Source organism: Daphnia pulex, chromosome 3, assembly GCF_021134715.1.
Source record: "Daphnia pulex isolate KAP4 chromosome 3, ASM2113471v1".
Taxonomy (NCBI): domain Eukaryota; kingdom Metazoa; phylum Arthropoda; class Branchiopoda; order Diplostraca; family Daphniidae; genus Daphnia; species Daphnia pulex.
This window is the reverse complement of record NC_060019.1, coordinates 1862658-1875063: the sequence shown is the minus strand read 5'-3', so window position 1 is coordinate 1875063 and position 12406 is coordinate 1862658. Positions and strand designations below refer to the sequence as shown.

The window sequence follows — 12406 nt, the reverse complement described above, 5'->3', positions numbered from 1 at the left end:
TTCTGTTAAATTTGTATTCGATTGCAGAAAGAATTGTTTTCCGCTGTAATCTTTAATTTTTTACTTCAATTATTTTTAATAATGAGTTTTTTCCCCAAACAGATTTTTATACCAGCAATTTCTCAAAGATGTTAGTGAAAGTAATCCACATTGACGATTTCGTTCGCGAACGGCAATCTCCGCGTATAATTTTTTATGGGGAGGTGCAGGAGCAGCCGATGAAACTACAATCTGGTTGTGTCAAATTTATTCTTTCTGGGGTAATTGCCACGTACGACCGTAGCAACCATAGGCGCCAATGGAGTGACGAGGCGATGTTTTTTTATAGACGAGTGTGAAAAACTGTGTTTGGAATTGCGTATTACAGCGAGGGTTATGGTAGACAAAATGTTGTACGTTTGCATGATCATAAAGATCAGCCGCTCGCCAGTCTAATGGTTTACAAAATAAATTGGAAACAAAACAAATTACAAAGCAAATTGGCTTTTGCTACGTAGTACTTGTTTCCTGAAAAATTTGAGGACAAGAAATCGTCCAATTGCTGGGGGAATACGATTCAAACCCATCTCAACATTCTTTCCGCTGGCTTCAATTTTGGTGCCAGCCACGCTGCAAACCAAGGTATTTGTCCATGTTTCCATGTTCCCGTAATTTTTAACATTTGTATAATTTGTATGATTATAATATTTGTTAATCAAAATATTTGTTAACCAAAATGTCGAGAAATAACGACTCCGTTTCTATCTTGTCATGAAGAGAGAATACAGTTTGAATAAGTAGTAACAGGAGTAAATAATTAAGAGGGATAGAGAAACTGAGAGAAAGAGCAGTGCAACCTGCCGTGATGCGGGCGAGGCGACTTCTGACAAGAGAGGGCGAGAGAGCAAAAATATTTGACCTACCTCGGCGGAGCCAAGATCGATTCTTGAGATTTCTAGAACAAAGAGGGGGCATTAGAAAGGGCGGGGGGCAGAAAAGGAAGAGCAAAATGAGGGGAAACAGTATTGCAACATATGGAGCAGTTCAACATCCTGCGTTGCCAGGTCTGAAAATCAATTTTGTGTCCAAAAGGGCCAATCAGCGTACAGACTCTTTAAAACGCTGCATTATAAACGCTTATTTCAGACATAAACACCTGTAAGTTCAAAATTAAATTTGTTTTAATTCAGATTGTTTATTAAGGCAATTATAGCTGCAAAAATTTACACGGCTTGCGTCTAGCCACGTCTTATTCCCCTTTTTATTTTGTTTTTTACGTCTACGTTGGAATCTTGACACCATTTTCTCTGTTTATCTACCTACAACCACCTACTACTATTTAAAGAATAGAAATATAGAATTCAAACCAATGAAATTATACTATCAATGGCATTGGAAAGACTGTCAATGGAATTATAAGGTCAATGACAAAGCAAGGTGATGTCTACTCTCTGATTATCCACTATCACGTATCAACTATAACTAATTCCATGGGCTCATTGAAAAAAAATCTATCAACATAACTGCTTCCACCTATTACCTTGAAGTGTTTTTGTTTGAATGAGACGTACATCAGCCACTTACAGGTAACAAAAGATGACATTTCGGCAAAAAGGCAAAGCGGGGTTCGAATTCCTTCGTTTTAGACTTAGACTAAACTTAGGCTATTTTTGAACTAAACTTAGGAAATTTCTTAAACTTTCATCAAAGTCCAATTCCAACCTGAAAATCCTTAAAATTTAAGCAAAGTCTTCCCTCTAAGTTGGCGAAAGTGCTGGCTTAAAAAAGTACCTTTTTAGGTACGTATTTGAGTTTATTTCCCCCAAAGGGTAAATCCGCGCGGATTTGACAAATCCGATGCGCGACCAAAACTCGGATTTCGTTCAAGTTTGGTAAGTAAATAATAAATCAATTACACAGTCTCCCCTTTTTGGCTTTGACTACCCCAGGCGTTCTTGATTCATTGGTCAAAAAGGGGAAACATGGTAAAGGGGTGAGAGAAAATTGCCGCAGTAGCCAATATTTTACATCAAAATAGGGAGATTTCAAACAATTAAATCGGCATTATGGAGAATTTAACTCTCGCCAAATGGAATGTCCTCTTTTTTTAGTGCAAAAATAAATAAAATCCAGAAGCGAATCTGTTCAGGTCTACTTTTGTAAGACACACTCTGAACATTAAAAAATTAAATAACTAAATAATTTTGTAAAATTTTGTAAAAAAAAAACAAAAAAAATTAAAAAGATCGTTTAAAACTGAATAAGACGTCCTTTTTCAAAAATAAATAGAGAAATAAGCACTAGTCTTTAAAATCTTTAAAAAAAATGAAAACGCGAAAAAATCCTAAAATATGGCAAAATGAAAAATCTGATTTTCATTTCGCTATAACTTTTTCCCTGGTTGCGCAAAAAAAATCCTTTTGCCAATAAATTTAACAAGCAATCCACCACTCAAGCGCACCAAATCCATGCCCCACTTTTTTTCCCATTCCGCTATAGGACCCAAAAATCAGAAATAATTCAGGCATATCCAGATTTCTACTCCAGATTCACCTGTTTTTGCGGAATTTAAATATTCCTTTCCTTTCGGGAGATATTTAATGTTAAAATTTGGGTTTTTTTCAAATTTTAACAATTTTGGGGGGTCTTTGGTATCGCTTTTTGGAAAAATGCTAACCTTAAAAAAAACTAAAAAAATTCTCCCAAAAGTTTGCTCGGCCATCCCTCAATACCAATCCAAAAGGAATTTACATTCCGGATTAGATTGGCCGAGTTATTCCTAATCTAGTAAAGTGTAATTTTGACCAGTTTCCCACCCTGCCTAGTTGCCATTTTTTATTACTCTCCCTCGCGTTCCTGGTGGATGACAGCCAAAGCTACGCTTTCCTGGCCTTCACTTTAGAACGGGGGACATACTGGCCTTTTCATATAGTCTAGTGGCCAGCAATATGAAGCACGAGGTGCAGAGAACTCGTATGCTTCTGCATATGCGACGCATACTTCGTCGTTAGACGACAACCAGAATCCAAGTGCTCTGATGACAAAAATAAGCGAGACACCTAGGCAGTTTTATTTTTCTATCTTCCTGGCATATCCAGCGTGGAGTGATTCATGAGCATCGAAGTTAATGTTGAGATTGATGATATTCGGTGTAGAAGAGGTACTTATGTCCGGCCTGAGGATGGAATTCTCGTAAACTCTGTTGACTCGAGCCTCATGACCGAATAGTGTGATGGTTTTGACTATTTCACCCAGCACCAACTCATGCCGGCAGCCGATGGCCGGAAGGTTGTTGCAATAATGGCTGGTGACGTAAGAGGAAGTCTCCACATCCTCTTTGTATCTGTGGCATTTGATTGGCCAGGCCAGGAGTGCCAAAGAGAGGTAGAATGCCGAGACGGCTCTTGTGGATAAGGATCCAATCGTCAAAGGAGAGGCTGCTGTGACAAGAAGTAAGCCTAGCAATGTCGTTCGAGTTGTCCAGCATAAGTCCTCTTGCCAATCGGCCCTAATTCTGGGCATTGGTGAGAGAAATGGTCTAGCGCTTCCTGATGACAGTTCGGAGACCCCTGACAGCTTTTGCAGAAACACAGGAGACGTCGTCTGTCATTTTAGGTTGAGATTCATCGCTGGATACATCGATCCTGGCTTCCAGTTGGCGTGTTACTTTTCTTGCTCGCGATAAAGTGTTGATGCCAACCTTGTAGAAGCGCGTCGTGGTGACCACTCTGGAGGTGGCTTCTTTTCTGAGTGGACCCAGAAAGGTAGTCGGGAGCTAGTAAGTGGTTGAAGTGGCTTGCCGGCAACGGGAACAAGCCAAGTTAGAAAACCAGATTGGGGCTATCAAGAAGTTGGATAACTCTGAAAACGATCCAAATGTCGGCATCCTTTAACTGAGACGCTCCAAATTTGCACGCTGTGTGCTCATGAAAAAGGAAGGCGGTCTGAGCCTTGTGTGGGAGGTTTGTAGAAGGAATTAAGCACATCGGGTTTCAAGTTCCTTAACGAAACCACGAAGCACACGTCCAGTTGCCAAGTGGTGCGAAAGTGAAGGCAGAAAATGCGCGCGGAAAACTTCATGCTTCTGCCATTGGGAAATATCTGAGTCCGCGACCATCGTATCAGGACAGAAAATTAGTCGGGTGCCCATCGGGACACTAAGGTAGCACTCGCTCTATCGTGCTTCGATGCATCGTAAAGAGACACTATGACTGCACAGCCGCGTTAAACTGCTTATTTTACCGATTTCCAGTACCTACACACCCCTAACAGTTTCAGTACCCTTCAATATGGTCGATTATGGTACTGAAACGCAATTCAGTATTTTACTGTACTTGCTTAAGTACAATTTCTCAACTAACCATTCATTTGCCTACTTTTTACTTTATTCATAGTGAAACTGTTAGCAGGCATAGTTCTGTTCAGTAGGTCGGTCCAGCAGTTTATAAAGATTTAGTTAGTAGTCTGAAAAATTCAGTATGTTCAGGTAGGGTTAGTAGTTTGATTTTAAAAACTAATCAATAATAAAATCACTGTAGGTTATAGCTAGTAGTTTACAAAAATTTAGTACTTTTGTTATAAGTACTGTGAAAAATTCAGTACCTTTGATCACTAGTTCAGAAAGTTCAGTAGGAAGGGTTAGCAGTTTGACGGAAAAAAGTCATCAGTTGTAGGGTTAGTCATATACAAAATTGTAAGTATGTTTTCACATCATTGCAGTTTAAGTAGGGTACAAGGAATAAGTAGCATTCGTTAGCATAATGGCATGACTTTGCTCCGAGCTACCCGCTGATTTGTTTTATTAGTGAGCTATAGTGCAACCTCATCTACTATCAATTAGTGATTTATTGTTTAGACGAAAATGGCTGCTAAATGTATACCGAAGTTAAGTGTCAAATGTGTCCCCAGTTAATCGATTTGACAAATCCAATAAATAAAGGAGATGAGTGTTTTCATAGTCCTTAACAAAACATTGGCGTCTACGCTGAGAATCTCTGGGATGAGTTACCATTAAGTAGGCCTAGTTCAATTTAACACAATTATTTTAAAATATAAATAAGAAGTTTAATTTGATATTACATTTTAAATAATTTAAATATATGCATAAATTTCTGTTTTGAATGAATTAAGTGAATTTTTATGAAAAATAAGCAATAATTATATTGAATGTATTGCAATGTGTTTAGGGAATGACCGAAAAATTTGCTGTGACTTCGCAATTCCGTGCCTGAAATTTGTTTAATTTTTTAATTTTGTCATGCTTGAAAAAAATGTAAAGTCTACAGCTCTGTCGTTTCTAATACGTAAAATTTTGCATGATGGATGTTTCATACAATGTTGAAAATGGTGCGAGAATGAAAGCAATCGTAGATATTCCAAGTAGAGACTCATTGACAGAGCCTGATTTGTGGGTGGTTAAACATATGTTTCTTCAAAAAGTTGAGTCAGAGAGTAAAATTCATTTACTGGGACTGGAGGTTTTGCGAGTTGATCAAGTAGAAATATATACAGTCATGCGTGAAAGTTTCTTGAACAGGCAAATGGCTCTCTATGTTTTAAGTTTAATTTGACGGAAGGGATACTACGGTGCCTACCGTACCCCCAGTATTTTGCGCCTTTTTCTCTTTTTCTTTCGTAGGTAAAGGAAGAGAAGAATATAAAGAAAAAGAGAAAAGGGCGTAAAATATCGGGGGTACGGTAGGCACCGTAGTATCCCTTCCGTCAAATTAAACTTAAAACATAGAGAGCCATTTGCCTGTTCAAGAAACTTTCACGCATGACTGTATATTCGATGAAGATTCGGTGACGAGTTTCTTATGACAGAAACCTATGTAATTCCAGACAGGGCCAAAAATTTAATTGCAAAATTGGTGTTGAAGTTAGTTGAAGCTGATGATGGGACGCAGTAAATGTATGACAGTAAGTTGTTAAAAACTAATCATTTTCCATTGTAGCTAATAAAGCTTTTTTACATTTCAGGCCAATCTCAATATACTGAATCACTAGTAGGTACAGAACAAAGTTTGGTATAAGACCCCAAACCGAACATCAGAATATGACTGTGAAAGAGTCACTCTTACACCGACATGTGCCACGACATGAAGACCAATTCCAAACCAGCTCACCTAATATTTAGTAAGTAAGTAGTTTTAATTGCTATTGTCAGTAATTTCATACTAAATTTTCATTATCTATAATATAGGTCAGGATATGAATTATCCCAGTATGGATTCGCAGCAATTGCATTCACAACCACTTTACGATGACAGTCATATGTCACCCAATTCTAGTATTCTGGATGACACTGAAAGCATTCCATTACGAGGAGGATTTGCTACAAGTACTCAGACCAACCCGAGTGTCTCTCAACCTTTTCACACTTTTCACTTCACAGCGAAATTGTTTACAACTGGTGTACCATTTGAACAACAAAGCAAGCCCAGCACTTGTGAGGCATCACCATCAGGCTCAGGCAGCCAAAAACGAATCTGTGATTCTTCAGGAGAAGAAAGCTCTGACCAAGAAAAGGATGTTGATAAATCAGGGATCACAACATCAACCGAACATGATGAAGCTTCAGGCCAAAACTCGAAAGGTGATGGTGAACGCCTAAGTAATATTTCTTTAATTTTCAATCATAATTGATACATAAATTACTAATCTAGAAATGCAATTTATATTGATTTTTTTTTCAGACAATCCTCCACTAACCATCCCAAGTTATGGCCCTTTACCATGGCAATGTCGTCTAATCCGCAAAGTAACTTTTGAATACTTCGATATTATCCACATATTCAGTTTACTATTGGTTTTAAACTTGCACTTTGAAATGTTATCTTGTATACGTGACAACCTAAATAAATAATTAAAAGCAGCAAGTTTATGATATTTAGTGGGTTGAAAATGTTTTAGTAGGTTGGTAATCAGCTAGTAGCCACTGCTACGAAGGTGCCGAACCATTTCAGTAGGATTCACTCCCTTACGGTTAGTATAGAGAAACTCCTGAAATGAATGCCGTATTTTAAGGGGTCAAAAATTTTTAGTAGGGGGTGGGGTGGGGGTAATAAAAGCAGAAAAGAATTGTTAGTGGTTCAGTTTATTTTAAGTAAGCTATTCACTGGATAGGGGTGTCTAATATAATTAGAAAGGCGAGTAAAAAAAAAGGTAGAAGAATATCAAAGTAGTTTCATTCAATTGGTTAGTAAGCTGTCCCCGAGTAGCAGTTACACATAAGTAGGATAGCGCCACTGTGTGAAGAGAGGTTCAGCGCTGATAAGAGATAGAAAAGAATAGGCCTACTTGGTTCCGATGAAACGGATGCCAAGTTTTGAGGCCACTATCAGCAATGCATCCAGAGTGGGCTGAATTTTACGTGGGCTGGATCCAACTAGTGAAACATCTTCAGCATAGGTGATGGCTTTGTAAAGCGTGTTGAAGAGCAAGAAGCCAGAGTTTGACAATCCTTAAGGGCTTCGGATGAGTGGCTTGGCGGCGAGATTAAAGTTGATTGAGTTTAGGTTATCTACTTGGTGGACGCCTGATATGGGCTTGACCAGAAATAGCGCCTTGCTGACGACGAATTGGGACGTGTTTTCCTTGTAGATGTTCGATAGGATGTCGTGGAGGACAGGTGGGATTGGTAGGCTCTGGTGGGTGGAGCAAGTCATCAGGAAGGGCGAGTCAAAAGCGTTGGCCAGGTCCAGCCAGCAGATGTCCAGGTACTTCTTCTTCAGCTTTGCTTCCTCGATAGCAAACTCTAGAAGCATGGTATGCTCTAGGATACTGTGGACCCCAATAAGGAAACCCTTATGTTCCGGAAACAGCCGTTCCCTGCAACTGGTGACCTAGTTGCCATAGTTGTCAGTGGATCCTTTCTTGTAGACAAGTGTGGTGAGAACGGATTTCCTACCAGAGGGAATTCCAAGGCCACTTTGCAAAAAGCCTCTTATTGTTTTGGAATGCACCGCGATTTGGAGGGGCATCACTCATCCAGCTAGTTTTTGGCCACCTGGACCGAGACTGTCTAGCCGCTCATAGCCGTTCATTTGCCTCAGAAATGGCAGAAAACTACCGATGTGTTAGCAACGACGTTGAAAAACCTATAAGCTGCTTTGGTTGTTAGAAACCACTTTTTGATCCAAAATCCATTGACAAGTTATGGGGCATTCCAAGCGTCGTCTTCGAGAATGGTCAACATTGCGACTATCTCATAAAAAAAACAGCTGGTATTTTTTTTTTCGAAAACGACATTTTTCGCCGACGTCTGCCGAACTTTCCGGAATTTCCTTCTGCTTCATCGGCAAATTCAACAAAGTATTCATGAGAATCTGCCGAGCCACCGCGGATTATCGTGCGCTCGCCGCGGATTCGTCAACACACGCGTGTTCATTTTCCAGTGAACTGGACGCAATAATTTTATCTCCCCTAATATTGTCATTCACCCGTGTATGTAAGTCGTTAATGTTTCTTTTCTCTACTCTCATGTCATGTTCATATTGATTCATTGATTGTCCAAAGGAAAACACTTGGTCAATTTTGTTTTCTGCTCGTTGAAAAAGGCGTGAGTTGACGCCATCCGACAAAGGTTTACCCCTTGTCGACCTAACCAAGAAAGCTTAAGCTTACCATATAGCTTGCTATATTTAAGGAAGCCGACGAAAGGATCGGGCTTATTCTTGGAGGGACTCAAGTTTTGAGACTTGTAATAACAATGCTCTTACATGTATTGCCTAGTTTATAGCTGGGAGGCCCCCATGGTCCAATCAAATGCGAATCATGAAGCAAATCAAGTAATCACGAAAGAAGAAAAAAAAACACTGGGGGAGAGCCCACCCTGGAAAACACAACAACAAAAGAAAGAAAGAAACAACCCAACAACCTTTGGGATATAATAATTTATGGATGGATGGATGATGTGATGTTTCATGATTGTTTTTCTTTTTAACCAGCCCCGTTGGTTTGGCACAGTCGTCGTGTTTTATTTCTTTTTCTCTAGCCCGGCCTGTTTGCCTGGGCTGCTGCTGCTGTACATTATTGTTATAGACACATACACTGGGAAATGGTGGCGAGCAGGAACTAGACATAGAAAAGAGCCGGATGCGCTCCAGTGGAAGTTGCTTTTTTCTTTTTTTCGAGTTGGAAATGGGCCGTGGCTGCACTACTACACCAGTTTGAAGGGGGGAGTGTATATGTATATATATACGCGTGCCCCTGGATAAGTCACAGGGAAGATTGCCATAAAAGTCATTGCCAGATATTTTATTTCTATATCCCCTCACCCATCCAAACCCAAAAAGGCGAGGGCTTCTATTGTGGGTGTCCTCAGCTGGACTCGGTGTCACCCTGGAACAATATGGAAACTTTTTTTTTTTCCCAATGGAAAGATCATGTCACCCTCTCATCGTTCCATTGACTGGGTGAATTCCAGAAATGCCCATTTTTCTTTTTTGTGTGTCTTAAAAAACTTTTTTTGTGAATTCTTAAATTCTAATTAACTTGCAATTTTTAAATTTTGCAGTTTATTTACAATGGATAAATCGTCGCATACCCCATCGCCTTCCAAGAAAAGGAAGAGTCAATCATCAAAAAACGCAAAAAAACAGCATTTGGAGTTTCGAAGTGAAACAGCAGACTTTTGCAAACTGAGTCACAATGTGACAACAATGCGAGATATTAACATCGATTTGAATTCCAAAAGCGATCCTCGATTGGATTACGCAATTCATCTGCAAAGGCTCATCCCGAATTCTTTGAAACCTGATGGTGCGTTGGCACGAATTCGTGATATCGTCAATGCCAGTAATGTCTCTGCTCTCGAGATCTTGAGCAGAGGAATAGTACAAGGGTTTTTGAGGTACCTCACGGAAGAGAGAGAGTATCGCAATGATCGACTTCGTCTTTTTCTTACGGTAAACATATTTTATAAAAAGTGCAATAATTCATAATAATGTATTTTAAATATTTTGCCTTGCAGGAATATCTCGGTTATACACCGGGGAATGAAGAAACACTGTTGTTGGCTGCTCAAAACATGGAGAGTTTGATCTCTAAGTTGGGAACGGCCATTGAAATAATGGAAAAATTCCCTACGTGTGGAGCACAAAGTGCATCTGGATCGCCAGCGGTCATTAAAGTACAACTAAAGAGAGATCCCTCTACCAGCAATCTTAAACAATATTTTGGTGGACATATCGAAATTGAACCTCATGCGCTGGTTCTGTCAGTTGAAAAATATCTTATTGTTCGTGACTATGGACGTGTAAGAAGAGACGACTTTGACGATTTAGAAGGAAACTTACTTGAAGCTCAAAACATGGTAAAGTTATAACCAATCATTCTCAATTGGTCAAGTTACTAAACTTTCATTCCATACTTCATTCTCAGGTTGAAATGAATCTTGAGCGAGGACAAGGAGCAGTCAATCATCTACTGAAAATTGTTGTCAACAATAAAGTCGCTGACTACAACGAGACCATTTTCGAAGCAGTAACAAAAACCAGTAAGAAAGTGTTAACATTTAAAAGACTTTCTTGATTTCATATGGTAATATGATTATTTTTTCTTCAGGTGTTGGTGGATCACAGGCGGATGACGTTTGGAATAACATCCATACAGTCTTCTACAGTCCAGTTATCAATGGTGAGGAAAGCGTAAGACCACGCCCAGGGACAAGCGCAAACGAGAACAACGAAAAGTTGAAAAACCAAATGGCTGAAACGTGGACTTGTAAGTTTTACTGAGTTTTTAGGTTACCACCAACGGTGATTAACATCTTATCTTAACTCTACTCCTCACAGCGGGAACCGCTCCCTCAGCAAGGGAGCTCAGCAAAGAGCTTGTTAAGAGCTGTTTTGAGTAAATATTGGTATTGATCTTGATTTGGTAATTCTATAATTATTTGTTAATTTATTTCTTATCAAAGTAATACTTACATTACTTTTGTCCCTGAACCAGGGATGCTCTAAGTGGTTTCAATTTGTTCTGAGTAGTTTTTCTCAAGTTTTTCGTTTAATAAATCTACTGGTAGTGCTGTGCCAGTAGTAGTGATATCGCTCATTACCTACGGACAGCTTTGAGTCAAATCCTGACTACTGCGTACTCATTCGTATCCTATTAATCTAGATTATTAATCTATGTTGTTCCAAATAAAAGCCCTGGATTTGTCTATTTTTATCTTATTATAGAAAAAGTAAACTTTTTCAAGCAAAGATTTAATAAACTAAAATATTTGTTTATCGCAGGAAGAGAACTTATGAATACCGGATAATTGCGAGCAATTACTTTATAGAAATTCACAGATTGAAGAATTCCCTCATTCATGACATTTTCATTTGGGATAAACCCAAACTCAATCTAATTATTTTTTTAACCTTTCCATCAAATTGTTCTGAACCCCATAAAATACTGGTCAATTCTGTACAAATTTCATCGCTTGGAAACTGCTTGGAATGAAGTTAGATTGGACTCTATTAGGAACGACATAAAATGCGTACTTGCTGGACCAAAGATTCAAGACCAACTACACTACACTACTCATTCTCTAAGAGGAAAGTGGCGAAGTTGCCAAGTTAAAACAATGCTTAAATCAAATTGAAGTGCGTTTAAATTTGCCTTAAGCTTTGTTTATACGACGTTGCCTTTTATAAAAAAGTACAACTTCCGTCGTTTTCTCCGTCGTTCTCTTCCCTTGTTTTCGTCGCTATAGGGGCAATTCACTTCGCGGTTTTGCGTGTCGTTCAATTGTTTTGGGGGCTGCCATTTTTTCTGGTTGTTTACGTTTGTTTATACACTAGCGTTATAGGCTGAAGCCCCAATTTTTCAATAAAAAATTTATTTCTAAGGACACCTGTGAATATTTCGTTTGTTTTTATTTCAGTTATTTATATTGTATAACTCTGATTACTTCAATATGCTTTTCTGTATAAAATTCCTTTGTTTATACTACTATAACCCAAAAGAAAGAATAATAAATAATGGGTAGCTTAACTCAACTTTCGTAGTGGCATTTCCTTTTCCTTTACAATGGTTAAAAGACAGGGATCAGCCAAAGGATTAGTTTCCTTTTCTCAACATTTCAATTTGATTTAAAAAATAGATTTTCAAAAATTGTCATTTTGAATTGGGGATCAAAAGTCGCATAAAACTATTAAATATAACTTACCTTTTACCTGGACAACAGATGCCTGCTATTCATTTAACTTTTCGATGAAAATTTAAATAAATGATGACATGTTTTCCATTGAGCTCTATAAAAATGTGAAAATTTAATGGGGAATAGACAAGTAATAAGTATCGGGTTTGTTCATAAGCGTAAATTGCGGATTTTGGTTAATCTATGGAATTTCTTCTTTCCGCTCTACTGTTGGGAGTTGAGCCCGTTTGCGAAGAAATGGTAAAATGTGGTGTAATATAACTTAGTAAGTTATAT

The 12406-nt window shown here is 38.6% G+C and overlaps 1 protein-coding gene across 1 annotated transcript; it reads left to right on the top strand.

Moving 5' to 3' along the window:
* Positions 1 to 6212: 6212 nt before the first annotated feature.
* Positions 6213 to 6703, top strand: LOC124191119. Its single transcript, XM_046584132.1, has 2 exons — positions 6213 to 6574; positions 6675 to 6703. Exons 1-2 carry the CDS (start codon positions 6242 to 6244, stop codon positions 6687 to 6689), a joined length of 348 nt encoding a protein of 115 aa, XP_046440088.1. The 5' UTR covers positions 6213 to 6241; the 3' UTR covers positions 6690 to 6703.
* The last annotated feature ends 5703 nt before the right edge of the window (positions 6704 to 12406 follow it).